At 39.9% G+C, this 18,359-nt stretch overlaps 1 protein-coding gene across 7 annotated transcripts in view; it reads right to left on the bottom strand.

The window, feature by feature from the left end:
• The window catches only part of SLC15A2 (solute carrier family 15 member 2), a 52,194-nt gene that overhangs the window by 16,242 nt on the left and 17,593 nt on the right, over positions 1 to 18,359 (bottom strand). For 6 of the 7 annotated variants that reach the window (XM_038003404.2, XM_007985633.3, XM_007985631.3 and 3 more), the window contains 12 exons: positions 17,421 to 17,513; positions 15,974 to 16,073; positions 13,791 to 13,881; positions 13,420 to 13,497; positions 6,956 to 7,038; positions 6,359 to 6,445; positions 6,091 to 6,180; positions 5,954 to 5,998; positions 4,484 to 4,516; positions 3,834 to 3,922; positions 1,040 to 1,121; positions 323 to 457 (listed from right to left, as the gene is read on the bottom strand). In XM_038003404.2, coding sequence (XP_037859332.1) covers positions 323 to 457; positions 1,040 to 1,121; positions 3,834 to 3,922; positions 4,484 to 4,516; positions 5,954 to 5,998; positions 6,091 to 6,180; positions 6,359 to 6,445; positions 6,956 to 7,038; positions 13,420 to 13,497; positions 13,791 to 13,881; positions 15,974 to 16,073; positions 17,421 to 17,513 — 1,006 coding nt within the window. The remainder of the gene's footprint in view (positions 1 to 322; positions 458 to 1,039; positions 1,122 to 3,833; positions 3,923 to 4,483; positions 4,517 to 5,953; positions 5,999 to 6,090; positions 6,181 to 6,358; positions 6,446 to 6,955; positions 7,039 to 13,419; positions 13,498 to 13,790; positions 13,882 to 15,973; positions 16,074 to 17,420; positions 17,514 to 18,359) is intronic. The other variant, XM_007985632.3, reaches the window with a different exon arrangement.

Raw genomic sequence — 18,359 nt, 5'->3', positions numbered from 1 at the left:
ACCTAGTAATTCCTTTCTTTAACCAAGTCATTTTAATTCTTGGAATCTACCCTAAGAAATAATCAGAGGTATGCATAAATATTTATGAATAAGAATGTTCATTATAGGATTATGTATAATAATAAAAACTGAATACCTATGTGGAAATGTCTAAATAAACTATGGTATATCTATAGAATGGAATATTATATGCCCATTAAAATCATGTGCTCAAAGATTATCTAAAGACATGGGAAGATGATTATGATACAATTAATGTTAAGAAAAAATCAAGATCAATATAGCATACAGAGTTTCTAATTCATTCAGGTACACACCTCACCTGAAAGGATTTGATGGACTCTATCAACAGAGAATTGTTTTCATTTCCTACCACTGTCACTTTCACCTCATCATCTGCCAGATTCAAGACTTGTAGGAAAACCTCCTGGGGACCTGGCTGGGCTGGGGTCATTTCCTTAGAACAAAGAATACATGTCAGAATCACCAACAAATAATCCTTCAGATACAATGACAACACATATCTCAGTTGTTTCTGACAGCCTAGTCCACTAGCCAAGTAGATATAGTTTTCTCCCTTGGAGAAATATTTGGCTTAGAAAACTCTAAAGGCAGTTTGGAGAGGGAAACATCAGTTCAATGTAGCAAGTACCAATGCCAGCTTACAAACTCCATGCTTTTTGAATCAGCTGTGGCCTCATCCGTAATAGTGGCTATTCAATCTGCCAAAAGGTTTTTACTTGAGTATCTAGAAAGGCATCACATAAGCCTGTATTCCCTAAGGAGATGGCTATCTTGGATATTAGTGTTTGAGAATTCCCTGAAAATACATTCTAAGTCACTCAGGTAGGAGGTGGGCCTCATTTTGCATTGCTGTTTTACCGCTCTATCTACTTATTTATCACAAATACTTATGATACACCTCTTACAAAAAAGGTACTGTGCTAGGTCCCAGGGAATCATGATCGAACAAGTCAAAAAGAGCAAATAAGAAAGATATGATCCTGCCCTCATGGAGCTTAAGAATTACTGAACTCACATTTATTTTGATCTCTACAGCTGCTGCAACTGCAAATGCCAGGCACGCTAGGATCATACCAACAGCCATTTTCCTAAGTGATCTGTGGTGGAAAGGAGAAACAATTACATTTAAACTTTAGACTCTTAAGGATGAAATCCAAACTCTGTAGCCTACTATTAAAGACTGCATTAGGCTGTTCTTGCATTTCTATAAAGAAATACCTGAGATTGGGTAATTTATAAAGAAAAGAAGTTTAATTGGCTTATGGTTCTGCAGCATTACAGGAAGCAGAGTGTTGGCATCTTCCCAGCTTCTGGTGAAGCCTCAAGGAGCTTTCAATCCTGGGAGAAGCCAAAGGTGGAATAGGCATGTCACATGGTGAAAGCAGAAGCAAGCGAGGAGGTGGGAGGTGCCACACACTTTTAAATTACCAGATCTTGTGAGAACTCATTCACTATCATGAGGATAGCACCACGGAATGGTGCTAAACCCTTCATGAGAATTCACTCCCATGATCCAATCATGTCCCACCAGGCCCCACCTTTATCATTGGGAATTACATTTCAACATGAGATTTTGGCAGGGACAAATATCCAAACTATATCATTCCATCTCTAGACCCCTAAAATCTCATGTCCTTCTCACATTGCAAAATACAATTATGCCTTCCCAATTTTCCCCCAAAGTTTTAACTCATTCCAGCACAAACTCAATCAAAAGTCCCAAGTCCAAAGTCTCATTTGAAATAAGGCAAGTCCCTTCCACCTACGAGCCTGTAAAATCAACTTATTTACTCCCCAAATAAAATGGTGGTATAGGCACTGGGTAAACATTTCCATCCCAAAAGGGAGAAACTGGCCAAAACAAAGGGGCTACAGGCCCCAGGCAAGTCTGAACCCAGCAAGGCAGTTATTAAATCTTAAAGTTCCAGAATAATCTCCTTTGACTCCACGTCCCACATTCAGGGCACACTGGTACAAGGGGTGGGCTCCCAAGGCCTTGGATAGGTCCTCCCCTGTGGCTTTGCAGAGTTCAGCCCCTGTGGCTGCACTCACAGGTTGTTGAGTGTCTGTGGTTTTCCAGGCCCAGGGTGCAAGCTGCCAGTGGGTCTATCATTCTGGGGTCTGGAGGATGGTGGCCCCCTTCTCACAGGTCCACTAGGCAGTGCCCTTGTGGGGACTCTGTAGGAGGTTCCAACCCCACATTTTACCTCCACACTGCCCTAGTAGAGGTGCTCTCTGGGGGCTCCACCCCTGCAGCAGGTTTCTGTGTGAACACCCACGCTTTCTCATACAGCCTCTGAAATCTAGGTGAAGGGTGCCAAGCATTCTTCATTCTTGCACTCTGTATGCCTGCAGGCTTAACACCATGTAGAAGCCATCAAGGTTTATGGCTTGTGCCCTCTGGGGAAACAGGCATGTCACATGATGAAAGCAGGAGCAAATGAAGGATAGGGAGATACTGCACACTTTTAAATGGTCAGATATCACGAGAACTCACTATCATGAGGACAGCACCAACGGGATAGCCCTAAACCATTCATGAGGAATTCATCCGCATGATCCAACCACCTCCCACTAGACACCCCCTCCAACATCCAACATTGGGGATTACATTTCAACATGAGATTTGGGTGGGTACAAATATTCAAACTGTATCAAAGACTTTTCCTGATTTTATCCCAATTACTTTTCTTTTTTAAATCCACGTTTCCATGACCAATTACTTTTCAAGGTATTTTCTAGAACTCCTCTTCATACATTCTTCTTTCTTCTTTTTCTTGAGTCACATTGAACTGCTCTTCTCTGTGATATACCACATTTACTCACCTCCATCTTTGCTTATGATGGTTTTTCTATTCACTATGTCATAATACCAAAAATAATGGCAATACAACAAGGTTTATTGAACAAATACCATATGCCAGGTGCCGTACATGATTTACGTCACTTTCCTCTGCAGAAATCTGTTGACCTTGACAGGGGAAGGACATTTTCTTTTCTACATCTCCTTGGCACTTGATCTTAGGCTCTTCTTAGGACACTTATTTTGCCTGTGTAGTAGTTGCATTTTATATATATATGTGTGTGTGTGTGTGTGTGTGTGTGTATATATATATATATATATATGCTCTAGCCCCCTTACTAAGTAATAAACTCTTTGAGGGAAATGGTTTTTTCTTGATATATATTTTCATGACACTTGGTCCTAAACTTCCCGACATCTGCTCAATGAACAGATGAAAAAGGGCCATTTTCATTTGGTAAAGTGGTCATCAAAATGAAATTGCTATTAAATCAAGAATGAAAGAAGGCTTGAAACTTTCTTTTGTGAAACTCTAAAAAAGACTAATCCTTCTATTTGGAAAAAATTTCAGGCAGTAATTGGGAACAATTCAGTTCCCAGTCCCACTAGGTTTCCCATTTGTTTCATAGGGACAACAGGAGATTTAAAGGGATTAGTAGTCATCAAAGGCCTTGAGTTTCTTTGAAGAGACAACATTCAAGAACAAAGAAGAAAGTTGATTTAGGAGCTAAATTTCACATATTTTTGGTTTGGCATGAAACCTAGACCTGCCCCTTCAATATCACACAGTTAAATCCACAGTAATGGCTTTGACTCTCATTAATTAGATCTAATTCCCATTTTTCAGGGTCAATAGGCAGTTAGTCCAACATGGAAAAATAGAAGCAGATAGATGATAAACCAAAACCAATCATCACTAAGAAAAATACTGACATTGAATATTTGTCAAACTGGGGAAAGATTGAGTCAATTTAGAGTAATCCATACAAGCATAGTGAACACTTACGAGAAGTTAATTCCACACTTGGAGACCAGACGATAAATGACAAAGTCAAACAATGGGATGAAGATAAGAACCAGAAGGGGATTTAGAACCTGTAACACCATAATAAAAAGGATTAGCTACAAATGTTCTCCTTTCATGAGTGTGAGTACTGCACTCATTTGCTTGTGTACACTCTGTCTCACATCAGCACACACTTTTGTCATTGTAAGTACAGAATGATTCCACGTTCCTCAGTCCATTTACACCCAAGACCCTATTTCCCTTGCATAGCATTTTAGCTTTCAAATATCCCAAGGGACAAGTTTCACTCTGAGCCTGTCTTTCTGCCAGCCTTATTGTGAGCTCTTTCCTCTCATGACTTCATTGCTCACAAAACAAGCCTTACAATTTCTTTTATAACATTTTCATTATACTATCTTGACACGGAAAAAAAATCCAATGCTTATACTTTACCTGTGGCAAATTAAGTACTTAACAGGGGATTGAAGGAGAAGTGTGGGGCTTAAAGAGAATGTTTTCATGTCGAAGCTTGGCCCTTATCAGTGTACAAAGAGAAAAGCATCAAATTATGGTTGTTAATCCTAATACTGCAGGTGGAGGCATAGATAAGGAAACAAATAAGTCCCTATGGCTATAGAAGAGTCCCATACCTGCATCTGGTCCGGCTGAAGCACAAAAAAACCCTGAAACATTATAACAAATTATATTTAGATGATATCTGAAGACAAGAAAAAAAATTGTTGGCCTAGATCAATAATTTTACTAGTTAGCAAGTGAGAAGCATATGAGAGAAAATTCATCAGGTCTTTGGTTCAGGGCCACTATTTTGCTGTTAAGATTATTTGGGGGATGGGAACAGACTTGGGAAAGCTTCTGGCTATGTTTGCCAGGCAGATGGGCGTAAGGGAGAAATTCTTTTCTATGTATTATGCTTTCCTTAACTTGAAAGGAAATAGAGTCAGTGCATTTTTATTGATCTCAGCAACTGTAGTTTTAGGTTGCAATAATATGAAGGACAAGACATCATGGTTAGGGTAAAGACTCTCCCTGACATATAGTGTTTCTGAAGTTGTTCTCCAGAGGGCCAACAAGAAGACCACCATGGTAAATAAGAGACAACCAGAGGAAGGGAAAAGGTAAAATTATATTTTGCAGGCTCCAAATAGACTGACTAATAAGACCCTGGTATCATTCTACTCTGTCCTTTTGAAAACTGAGAAGATAGAAAAATAATATACTAATCTGGGAAAAGAACAATTGGGAGCAGAGGTGGTACCTTATTTGAGTGGGCTAAAGAATGGAGTTTGGAAAAAGAGAAAATAATATGTATAACCTTCTTTCCATATCCATATATACAAAATATTCCATTTCCTACAGGTCCTCTGCTGTGATCCTTGTTTTTTATTTATTTATTTATTTATTTATTTATTTTTTGAGACGGAGTCTCACTGTGTTGCCCAGGCTGGAGTGCAGAGGCTGGATCTCAGCTCACTGCAAGCTCCGCCTCCTGGGTTTACGACATTCTCCTGCCTCAGCCTCCCGAGTAGCTGGGACTACAGGCACCCACCACCTCGCCCGGCTAGTTTTTTGTATTGTTTTTAGTAGAGACGGGGTTTCACTGTGTTAGCCAGGCTGGTCTCGATCTCCTGACCTCGTGATCCGCCCGTCTCAGCCTCCCAAAGTGCTGGGATTACAGGCTTGAGCCACCGCACCCGGCCTGTGATCCTTGTTGAAGAGATAGACCAATTGTGTAGTAGCGCCACTCAAACCTGTCCCTGCTGTGCCCTGCGATAGGCTTAGACAGAAGAAAATCACTATCCCAGGTATGTATGACTTCATTTGCTAGCCTCTCAATACTTCCTTCTATACATTGAAACTTTCTCATCTTTATGTTCCTGATTTCTAAAGAGAAGATTCTGGTTTACATTTCTAAAGAGGATATTCTGGTTTTTATTTCTAAACTAGCTTTCTTTATCTTTGCCTATACAGTACCTTTAGGCTAAAAGCACTTCTCTGAAAATCTTGTTAGTTTTCAGGCAAAACCACAAAGAAATTAATTTTTCCCCAATATGGATGTTGAAGAAAATAATAGACTTATCTGGAAAATCTCTTCTACTCACCAAATTCCCATTCATCCTGATGGCTTGCAAAGTCCATCGTGAACCCTAGGAAAAACAGATCCTATTATGAGAAATCCCTTTCCTGTGAGAGGGAAGTGACTGTAAGGAGGGGTAATGTCCAAAAGAACTATTCTTACCTGCTGATCCAAAAGAGCCCAGAACATGGGCAATGGGATATAAAGGAATAGTACCCTGGTCAGTGCCTTCACATCCATAATGAGTTGCTTCTGCAAAAAGGAGGAAGAATAGGCAGAAATGCTAGAAGTTCTGTACGTGGCTTTCTTGCTTAAAGTAGAAGTGTCCAAAAAACAGTAGAGAGGAGGTTGAATGCAGTAGGATAGAATCATTCTGAACATTAGGAAAGACTGTATCAAGCCATAAGATGTTTCTGCATTTCCAACTTACTGGATATTTCTCAGCTGCCCAGTCTAGCCAGTGCTGTCGCTTTGGAATGTCTCCAGAACGGTTCTTGAAACGATTGGAAATAGCAAACTAGGGCAGAGCATAGATATCATGGGAGAGACAAACAGAAAAACATCCTCTGCCTTTTCCAACTTATTATACCTTCCTTCAAACACCATACTTTTCGTGACTTATTCCAACTCTTTGACCTAATCAGGCACTGAATTTAAGAATATTTCTGATATAATTTTATAGGCACTGACTTTCAGAATATTTCTGATATAATTTTATCTATCACTTTAAGAAAGAACTTGCCATTCAAAACAAAAAATAACAACAAAAAAGAAAAAAGTTATCTGTCTATGCATAATTACATTTCAGAAGACTTTTGCCAATTGAAAAAGATGATTACCTTTTTTAAACTTAATGGGTAAGTAGAGCCATAAGAAGAAGACTGGTTAATCTCAGCTTGTTAAAAAACATGGAAATAGAACAGAGGTCATTGAGAAAAATGTATGTCAATGTTTGAAGGCCAAGATTCTCAGCATAGCATCTCTTTCTTTTGATTGAAAAAGGCAAGAAAACAATTTATGGACTTACCCAGATACATTTGAAAACTTGAGCCACTATGTTTCCTTCAGGGGGTGGTTTATTGTATATTTTGCTTCCCATTGCAAACACAACTGCAGTTGATACACAAACAAGTTTCTTAGCTTCTCATTCATTAGGTTGGTGCAAAGGTTATTGCGGTTTTGCCATTACTTTCAATGGCAAAAACCGCAATAACTTTTGCACCAACCTAAATAGCACATTCAATATATCAGTGCTAAGGGCAGGCTGCTGAACTGTGGGAGTGGCTGGGAAATCTCATAAAGAGGGAACTGACTTACATTTCCTGACTTTTGGAGTTATCAAAATTGCAGGAGCCAAAAGAAGATAAAATGGTATGTTGTTAAGAGAGATATCTATTGAGACTTTCATGTAATGACAGAAGTGGAAGTCATCTGTGACTTCTTACTCTTCTTTCTCCATCTCCATATCTGAAATTTTACCAAGTTTTATTGGTCCTCTTTCTTTAATGTATTGCCTATTTGCCCCCTCTTTCACTTTACTACTGCTACCACTCTTGTTCAGGACTTCACAACTTGTACTTTGGATTATTAAAATGGCCACCAAATAGTTTCTCATTCCCTAGTCTCTTCCTTCTTTAATCTGATGCCAAATGTTTCTTTCCAGGATCTATTAATACTTAACTCACCCAAACTCCTGGCCTGAAAGACTTTCCCAAATTCACTGTTATCCTGATAGCTATTGTTAGCCCTACCATCTATTTGAAGGTTTATCACATGTACCTTGTTAAGCATTTTACATACATTAACTGATTTAGCTTGACAAAATATGTGCCGCTATCTCTATTTTATACATGAAGGAATATTAAGGAAATTAAGCACCCTATACAAGGTTACACTGCTAGAAAATACCAGAACTGGACTTTTGACCTGAGGCTTGACTGACTCAAAAATCTATGTATTTAATCCTTTGCATCTCACTCACTAATTCTTAGACACTACTGGTAACACAGGTGAAAAAAACAAGGTCCCTGTCCTCAAAGGAGCTCACCTCAACCTGCTGTTTCCCACTTTATATTTCATCAATCTTTTTGAGGTACCCTATGCTGTAACCACTATTCATCATTTTGACAAACACTTCTATTCTATACAATTTCTGTTCTTGAGCTCATTCTGTTTCTTTCAGCCCATATCTCTGTCCTTTAACCACATCTTCACAGCTAATTTAAGGGGATTTCATTTCTTTAATTTTCCTTTTATTTTCCAAATTAACAATGAGCTGGTATTACCTTTGTAGTTATACAACAGTGGGGTTTTTTTCAATTTCATCAAATTAAACTCAATAGAAAAACTCCATCTTGGTTCCCTCCCAGATGCACTTTCCTCCTTAACAGATTTCCTAGCTTCAGCATGATGCCCCTCTAGTAGATCTTCTGCTAAAGATGATTTTTTCAGGGACCAGTAGCATTTTCAAGTATCCTTACACATCAGAATGCAGAGATCACTTTACTTTTCTCTCCCATCACTTTTTAATATCTCCATTCCTCTCAGTCAGATTCACTCTACCACTTTTTCTCATTCATCCTCTCAGTTTTCCCAAAGCTTCTTCAAATAGCATCCTTTATCTATAACACCCTTCTCACGGTCGATAGAAAAAAAAGTTCAGTAGAGGAATGCTAATCCTGAGAGTCAAGTGTACAGACAAAAAAGTACCTAGAAGGCTGGGTGCAGTGGTTCACACTTGTAATCCCAGCACTTTGGGAGGCTGAGGCGGACGGATGACAAGGTCAAGAGATCGAGCTGACCAACCTGGCCAACATGGTGAAACCCTGTCTCGGCTAAAAATACAAAAATTAGCTGGGCGTGGTGGTGGGCACCTGTAGTCCCAGCTACTTAGGAGGCCGAGGCAGGAGAATCACTTGAACCTGGGAGGCGGAGATTGCAGTGAGCTGAGATTGTGCCACTGCACTCCAGTCTGGTGACACGTGAGACTCCATCTCAAAAAAAAAAAAAAAAAAAAAAAAACAGAGGTACTTAAAAAAGAGGAAAATTTTGGGTAGAGAATAAACTGCTCCTGAAACTAAGAATGATCCTAGAAAGAGGCTGGACCTTCGAATGGAAACTCCTTCAATTTCCTGCCACCAAATCTATTAATTCTTGTATTCACACTCATCCTGTCCTCCCTCCAGGTAGGTGAAGGTGATATTCCTCCTCCTATCCAAAGCTAATTTGCTCATATGTGTTTTCATACTGATTATACAGTCTTTATCTTGTATCTTCAACTTCTTTCTGCACTGGATTATTCCTAATAACATTCAAACATGCTAAATATCCTTTCTTGAATCCATGTCACCTTCCAGCTATAAATACTATTTCACTTTCTTACTGATAGTGACAAGAGGCAGATAAATTCCCAGGCAGACATGGACGGGTCCCAGTGAAACCTGACCTTCAAGCCAAAGACAGTTTGAAGCCTGAAAACCGAGTTGCCGGTTCCTGATAGAGTCCATGACCTGAGTGAGAACTTCTATCTCCGTCTTACGCTCTCTCTCCATTGGTTCCTTTTGGATGATGGCTTTTAACCAATCAAGTGGTGCTTTTTCCAAACCCACCCATGGACCAATAAGCATGCACTCCCCCATTCAAAGCCCATAAAAAACCCACACTAAGCCTCACAGACAGCTACCCACTTCGGGTCCCTTCTAGGAGCTCAGAGCTTTCCTTCTGCCACTCAATAAAATTCTTCTCTTCTCTGCTTTACTCACTCTCTGGTGTCCACACACCTCATTTCTCTTGGTCATGGGACAAGGACCTGGAACTTGCTGAACTGTGGGTGGTGGGAATGAAAGGGCTGTGACACCCTTGGTCAGCTCACCAAGCTGTGGGCAGTGAGAATAAAAGAGCCGTAACACGCTCCTGCTCGCTAGACTACAGAAGAAAGAGAGTTGTAACATGCTCCTGCTCGTTGAACGACAGGAGTGAACAGCTGTAACATTTCTGGGGGCTCAGACCTCGGGAATTCCTGAGCAGGAGATGTAACATCCCTTAGGGCTCTGCGATTGCTAGCATCTCTGAGTTTTTGGGTGCCACCGTGTTCCCCTTGTCTAGATGCCACACCCAACACAGAAGCTGCTCGCTGCATGCCTAGTCCAGTCATGGGCTGAGCATGGAGCTAGGCACAGCATGGAAGGAGGCACAGGATCTGAGCAGGTGGGAGCCAAGTGCAGCCTACCAGGCTGAGCAGGTGGAGCAAGCCCAGTGGGCCAGAGCAAGGCCCGAACAGAGGTGGCAGTGGCCACAGAGATTTCTGGCTGACAAAGCAGCACCAAAGGAATCCTGTAGCATTTACTTCTCAGTCTCCTCCAATCAGTCTTCAGCCTCCACCATTCTACCATAACTGATATAATCATACCAGTGACCTCCTTGTTGCTATATTTAATAGACATCTGTCACCCCTATCTTAATCTCCCACTCAGTAACATTTATCACGCTGAAAGAATCCCTTCTTGAAATCCTCTTGGTATCCAAGATAGCACTATTACCACTTTGGCCATTCCTTCTTAGTCTTATTTGTGGGCTTTTCCTCTTTGTCTATCTTTTAAATCCTGGCACTTCTTGAAGTTTGAACCTATCCTCCCACCCCACTTTTTTTTTTAACCTTACTCTTATCTTACTAGCTTTTAGTTATCTATCTTCATTTCATGGCTTATTGTTACCCATATACTAATGACTCCAGATCTGTATCTATAGTGCAAACATTTCTTCTACGCTCTAATCCTGTATTTCCAAATAACTGTTTGGTAACTCCAATTAAATATTCCAACTACATATAAAATGCAACATGTTCAAAACTAAATTTATCAACATTGCCCCAAACTGGCTTTTCCTCAGTATCTCAGTTAATGACCCCACTGCCTACCCAGTTGCTCAAGGTTCAGAACACTACATTAAACCTTGACTTATCTTCTCCCTTACTTAACATATGTAACCATTCTAAGGTTTGTTAATTCAACCAGGGCCAGATTAGGGTGAACTGAGTGAGGCACTCATCTCAAGCACTAAATTTAAGCAAATATCAAAAAATTCAGTAATCAAAATAAATATTATCCTTGCCTCATCTGAACACAATCCTTTCTCTACATTATAGAAACATCATTGAGAAATTAAAATCTAGCAATTATTCATCTGTTAAAATGTTTTGAGAGTTCCCCACTCTCCATCACAATGAAGTTCTAATTCCTTACTGGTTTAAAAGGCCCTTCATTATCTGGTTTCTGGCAGTTTCTCCTCTTTATCATTCTCATTCATGCTTTAGGTAATCCGAATGCCTTTAAAGCTTTTAAACATGTCATGCTATTTCTCAGCCTCTTGTCTTACAGCTACTGTGTCCTCTTTCTGCATCACTTATAATTTCTTTATTGATTAACTGCTGTTCGGCCCTTAGGTCTCACCTTAAATGTCATTTCTTTAGGCAAACTTTTTACAACCCCCAAAGTATTATTTATTTATTTATTATTTTATTCATTTATTTATTTATGAGATGGGGCTTGTTCTGTTGCCCAGGCTGAAGTGCAGTGGCACAATCATGGCTCACTGCAGCCTTGACCTTCCAGGCTCAAGCGATCCTCCCATCTCAGCTCCCAAATAGTTGGGATCATAGGTGTGTGCCATCATATTCCACTAATTTTTAAATGTTTGTATAGATGGAGTCATGCTATGTTGTCCAGAATAGTCTCAAACTCCTGAGCTCATGCAATCCTCCTGCCTTGGCCTCCCACAGGTGTGAGCCACTGTGCCTGGTCCCTCAAGGTCTTAATTAAACATTCCTTTTATGTGGTTCCCATAGCTCTCTCTGTACTTTCCTAGATCATACTGTATTGATCTGGGAAATACTGATCATACTATATTGTAAATTCCTTTTACTTGTTTGCCTTCCTCTCCCTACTGAACTATATAGCTCTTTGGGAACATGAACTCTCCAGGCATCCAATTCACCAATGTGATCTCAATACCTAGCACATAATATGGCACACAACAGGTTCATTAAATGTTGGTTAAATAAATGATTGAATGAAAAAATAAATTAATTGGCTGGGCGCGGTGGCTCATGCCTATAATCCTAGCACTTTGGGAGGCCGAGGTGAGTGGATCACAAGGTCAGGAGATCGAGACCATCCTGGCTAACACGGTGAAACTCCGTCTCTACTAAAAACACAAGAAATTAGCCAGGCATGGTGGCAGGTGCCTATAGTCCCAGCTACTTGGAAGGCTGAGGCAGGAGAATGCCAGGAGGCAGAGCTTGCAGTGAGCCAAGATCATGCCACTGCACTCCAGCCTGGGTGACAGAGTGAGACTCTGTCTCAAAAAAGAAAAAAAAAAAGAAAAAAGAAATTAATTATAGTAAAAGATCAGAGAATTGAGTTATTGATTAGTACCCAGAAAACTGAAGCTGCTGACTAACAATGACAGCTAGCACTTAACATTTCATAATTTATAAAACATTTCATTTATATCATCTCTTTTTTATCTTCATAATTACTCTGTTATGTAAATATTATTATCATGCAAATATTCGGGAAAATATTTGGCTTTGAATGAAGAAGGAAGTAAGGGAATATATTATCACAGCTCACCTATAATAAATTTCCTGGGCATTGGGAATTCTGAGTACTACTATCACTGCCCTCCCATCCACTCCCTGTTAGAAAATACACTGAACATTGAGTCTCTGGGCTGTTTTTCCTCTGTTGAGCTCTTTATGGGTTTGCACTGGATATCTTCCAGGGGGGTGTCACGCTGAGGCTCAGAGTGAGAACAGGTTTCCAGGTCAATGATTAGAAATAATCATGCCCAAGTTTTCCCTCAGGCTGTGTAAAATAAGGAACACCACATCCCTCTTCTCTTCCAGGACTGGGTTCTCAGGGATAAAAAGAATTCCACTTGATTTAAGTTGCATTAATTTTCACCTACTTATTCACCTCCTCTTATTCTCTTTACTCAAGGGCAGACTCTTTGGGGGCACTACAGAGCAGGGCAGAAATAGCTAAACCTAGAAGCTGTTTTAAAAGGCTTAGAGAACTTAAAATCTTTTCCAGTTACCAGATAAATAAGTATCATATGAAGTAAACTAGTTTGAAAGAGGGTTATCTTCCTTGCTTCCCTATATATTGTAGTGTAGAGCAGTGGATCTCCACCTTGACTATACATTAGAATGACCCAAGATACTAAGAAATGTCCAAGTCCCTGACTGGCCCAGAGTTTGATCTTTTTTAAGGCTCCCCAGAAAGCATCTATGCAACCTTGGACACTTTTCTTAAAGTTTCTGACTTCATTCAGAATCTACCTCTAAAGTTGAGGGGAAATCCTTACAATAACAGTTACCCAATAGGCCTAGTGTGAGGATTGAATGAAACAGCTTGTGTAAAGTGCCTACAGGATGCTTTACATGTGTCAGGTATCAATGATTATTAGTTTCCTTTGCTTCACTGCACTTACCAAGTGCAATTACCATGAGCAATCCTGGAACTCCAAAAGCCAATGCATAGCAGTCTTCTCCAAAACACTGCACATCTCCTAAAGAAAATGGGATGTGAGGAGGAAAGTAACTCTGAGTCTTGAATATTTGATGTTTTATTCTACAAGTTCAGGTTGTCAAATAAACCTGAGCTTGCAGAATAGACATAACCATCCTCTTTCCTCCCATCACCCAATCCATAATTCTTCTTTTGGGCCAGACAAATCAAGACTAAAATAAATTTTCACAGATTATCAAGCTCTTATAAAAGGAGACGATGGACAGGAGAAAGCCTTGAACAGCTTTTTGGCTGACCAGAGCAAAGCCTTTTCCCATCAGAAAAAATCCTAACCTCTCAGCATGGGTGTGATAAATGTAGAAATCAAGCTCCCTGCGTTGATGGACAGGTAGAAGACTGAGAAGTATCTAGTCCGTTCCTCTGCCTGAAACAAACAGGATAAATCATCAGTGCAATGTGTCCCCTAGCTCCAGCCCCATTCCATGTTCAGATTCAGAGCTGAAGGTACATACAAAGAGAAAGATTCAGATATTGCCTCCACAATACCTGAATTTCATACTATTAATAGATATTTAAAAACATGGCTGGCTGACCCCAATCATTTACTTACCTTTCAAACTCCAGAGCAGCTTTAACATTCTTTTCCTCCCTTTGCATAGGTTAAAAATAATCTTCCTGTCTTCAGTGCCACTACTGTGTCCTGTATATAGCTATTCGAATATTAATGTCTTTGCATTAAATGTCTGCATTTGTGTGCGTGTGTGTGTGTGTTTTGTTTTTGTTTTTGTTTTTCTGAAATGGAATCTCACTCTGTCGCCCAGGCTGGAGTGCAGTGGTGCAATCTCAGCCCACTGCAAACTCCGCCTCCCGGGCTCAAGCCATTCTCCTGCCTCTGCCTCCCGTAAATGTCTGTTTTGTCAGTATATTGTGAGTTTCTTTACAGCAGAAATTTTACCTTACTAATTACTGTAATCCCCAGTACCTTGCACAGCATCTGACATATATTAGGGACTCGATAAATGTTTATTGACTGTATTAACTAAGTGAATGCCTGATTTAGTTAAATAATAGATTTTGTGGTAGGAGTATATGGTAGGAATAGTACCAGAACATAGGACAGTGGAGTCAACTGTTAATGAAGCAGGCTAGTTCACCTAGTGCTTAAGGGAGATCTGCCAGAGAGTCTAAAAAGAAATCAGCAGGCTTAGAAGTGGCTAGTAGAAACCTGGAGGCGGATCCCTCCTACTAAGTGAAATATCTTTGTGGAACAGTTACCAAATGAAACAACTTTCAAATAAAGTTGCTGATGTTTCATTCATTATACACTGACATGCTTCATTCTGACACCCCAGATCTCTCCCTGCCACATTAGAACAACAAGTCCTTCCCCATTGTCTATTTATAGTGTGTTTTGTTTCCTCTCCTGGTTTCAATTTAAACCTTATTCCACTCATCTAATTTGTATAGTTCATCATACATAGGGTCCCACTTGCCAAAAGTTGGTTCTTTCTCCAAAGTCAGCAAGCAATTATGATCTATGGACTCTTGGACAGATAAAGAGTATAAAATAACCCAAATGGTCTGAAAGGTAAGAAAAACACTAGAAGACAGGACAGCATAGCAGAGGCAGACAGAGATAACAGGCATTATATCAGGGTGGAAGAGGGAAAAGGAAAGAGAGAGAGAGAGTGGGGGGCAGGGGAAGAGAGAGAGAGAGAAGCAGTGAGGGGGAAAAAGAGAAACTGGAAAAAAGATAAACAGTTAGAGAAGAAGGAATGGATACATGAAGACAGACAAAACTGAAAACTGGAAACAAAAGTGAGGAAGCCAGAAATGTTGACAGATCTAGAAATAGACTACTTCCTTGCCTATTTGTCACTGCTTTCTCACAGAAGCCCATTTATTTTTCACCACTGGTAATGGAAAGTATTTAGGAAGAGAGGGAATGATCAGCCAGGGAAATTCATCTATAGACATTCATTATGTTTCCTTGCAATTGGTCATTTTCCCCTTTCATGGAATCTCAAAATGAGATGCTTAAATCATCTCTATACTACTCATCACCTCCCATTCCCAAAGTGCTTACCATATCTCTTCCTAAACACCTCAAGTTAGAGTAAACTTACAATTGTTTGAAGTTTTTCCACCCATCAAGCAAAACACTGGCTTCTTGGAGGCTTTCCCTCATTGGTCTCAGGTTTAATCACTGACATCCTTCCAGCATCTATAAGCAGCTATAGTATTCTCCTCAATTCTTATCCAGACTAACTATCCCCGTTTCCTTCAACCTTTCCTCATAAGACGTGCCTTTTAGTTCATCTACCACCCTGGTCTCTTTCCTTTGAAACTGTTTCAGTTTTCCTCACTATTAATGACCAGTATCCAGCATTGAATACAACTGCTCAGGTAAGATCTGATCAGTAGATTACTTCAATCTTGGCAAATGGCTATCTGCCAGGTACCACTGTTAATGCTGGCTCCATATTCTTGAAAATACAAAATAACAAGATTCTTACATGTTTTTCTTCAAACTGGTCTCCACCAAAAGCTGCCACACAGGGTTTGATGCCTCCTGTCCCCAAAGCTATTAGACTCAGGCCGACCAATGATAGGACTCTGAAATGGAGAGGTGAGAATGCCAACCATGTTGATCTAAATGCACCTGTAGAGATGGACTACATAGCTGCAGAGGGGAAAAAATGTGTACAAGGGCAAAGATTCCCTTCACATTTCTATCCCATGGGTACTTTCCATTTGCCTTTACTCCTAGGAGGTATTCATGGGCACTTACCATATTTATGATCCTTTGGCTTCTGCAAGAAAGTATGCATTACGTGGGAAGATTTCATCCCTGGTAGTTCCATTTACCCCTTACGAGCATCCAGTGGAAGCAGATACTGAAGGAACTCCAAAGTTATCACACTGGTTCCCAATCTTGTTTTAGTCAAAGTAGTACTTCAATAGAAAGACCTTTTAAGGGCCCTGATCTCACATATCCTCACCAAAATTTAAAAAAATATATAAAATGTTCAAATTCATCATAACTAATAGCAACAGTGTCAAAGATATTTGACGGGACACCAATAAGAAAGTAGTATTTCTTAAATATCAAGGCCAGGTGCAGAGGCTACGCCAGCACTTTGAAAGCCGAGGCAGGTGGATTACCTGAGGTTAGGAGTTCAAGACCAGCCTGCTCAACATGGTAAAACCCCATCTCTACTAAAAATACAAAAATCAGCCAGGCGTGGTGGTGGGCACCTGTAATCCCAGCTACTCGGGAGGCTGAGGTGGGAGAATCACTTGAACCTAGGAGGCAGAGACTTCAGTGAGCTGAAATCACCCCACTGTACTCCAGCCTGGGCAACAGAGCAAGACTCTGTCTAAAAACAAACAAACAAAATTTCTAACTCATAAGATAAATACATGTACACAGGCACACAGGCGCATTATAACATGAATACATATAAACTGTTTTGTGAACAGCTGTAATCCTCTCTACTGACTGAACAAATGGACATCAGAATTTATCAAATGCCTCTGATCCCATAAACATCAATAGCAACTGAAATATATGGAACTACACATAAATGTAAATATTCGAAGCTTTGAGTATGACTTCTACAATTAATTATAAGGAAACATTATAGACTTTTTTTTTTAACCCTGGTAAAGTATAGTCGCATGGATGAATAAAAAGGTGAGGGAATATGTAGGGTGTGAAGGTTTTGTTTATTTTCAAGCATATGAAGAGGATACTAACTAGGTATTCTACAAGTCCCAAAAACAGATGAGCTCAGATAAAGCAGGAAAGAGTTCAACTGGTCATAAGACTGTTTTTCTTAACCTCTTTTGTAGTAAAACTGTAGATTGAAAATAAAGGGACATCTCTGGTAAGAAAATAGAAAATCATTTGTAACGAATGTTTGAGAAAAGTAGTTTAGTTGATTCCATGATTTTACTCACGTGTGTACCACTTGTCCTCCCAGTATTGGTAAGGCACCCAAGGACTTGATCACATGGCCAAGCACATACACCAAGGAGAGATAGATGATTGTCCTGTTGAGAGAGCTAAATCAGTGGGTCTAAAACCAAAACTGAGAGACTTGAATAATACAGACGTAGGGTTCATACTGTTCTCAGTGTGGGGATAAAAGGAGGAGGAGGAGGAAAGAATTATCTGAGAAATCCAAATAGAGACAATAATGGTGAATGAAGTAAACAGACTAGGAAAAAGGAGTGGAATTCTTCACTCTGTAGTGTTCAAGTTCCCTTCCTATACCCACCTTCCCCTTTCCCTCTACCCGCTCACTTCACACATACACAGAGAAACCCTACTTTGTACGGACATGACAAGAACAAGGTGGATTTGTAGCAAAAGTGACAATGTTTTAAAATGGGAGAACCAGTAGAAGAGGATATTTGGATCTTAGGCGTTTTTCTCAAGGAATATCTTTTGCTGTAGGGAGCAAGAGGGGTCAAGGAAGAACTTCAAGTAAACAGGAATGGCTAACCCAACGACTTCCTCAAAATTAAAGAAGCACTGGGAGGTAAAAAGCTCTCAGGTTCAGCCTGGGTAACTTGGATTCTTGGATTAATTGTAATCCTCACCACAGTTTCCTCAGGGACAAGTTAACAAGGGTAAGAAAGGAGCCAGGGACTTAGAATAGACTGTCCACTGATAAAAACCATGCAGTTGGAAGGAACATTCTGTTGTATTGTTTTCTCAAAGAACTTGAACAGCAAATAGAAAGTAGAAGAATAAAGAACTCCACTAAGAACATATAGAGAGATTCACACATTGGAATATGGCACACTACAACATATATTCCTTATGTGTACTACCACACCAGCATTCCTACATATAAGTAAAATGTTAGCATTATAATGAACATTGGAAATTAT

The sequence above is a fragment of the Chlorocebus sabaeus genome, chromosome 22, assembly GCF_047675955.1.
Source record: "Chlorocebus sabaeus isolate Y175 chromosome 22, mChlSab1.0.hap1, whole genome shotgun sequence".
Taxonomy (NCBI): Eukaryota; Metazoa; Chordata; class Mammalia; order Primates; family Cercopithecidae; genus Chlorocebus; species Chlorocebus sabaeus.
The sequence above is the reverse complement of the archived record's forward strand: the minus strand, read 5'-3'. Positions and strand labels throughout refer to the sequence as shown.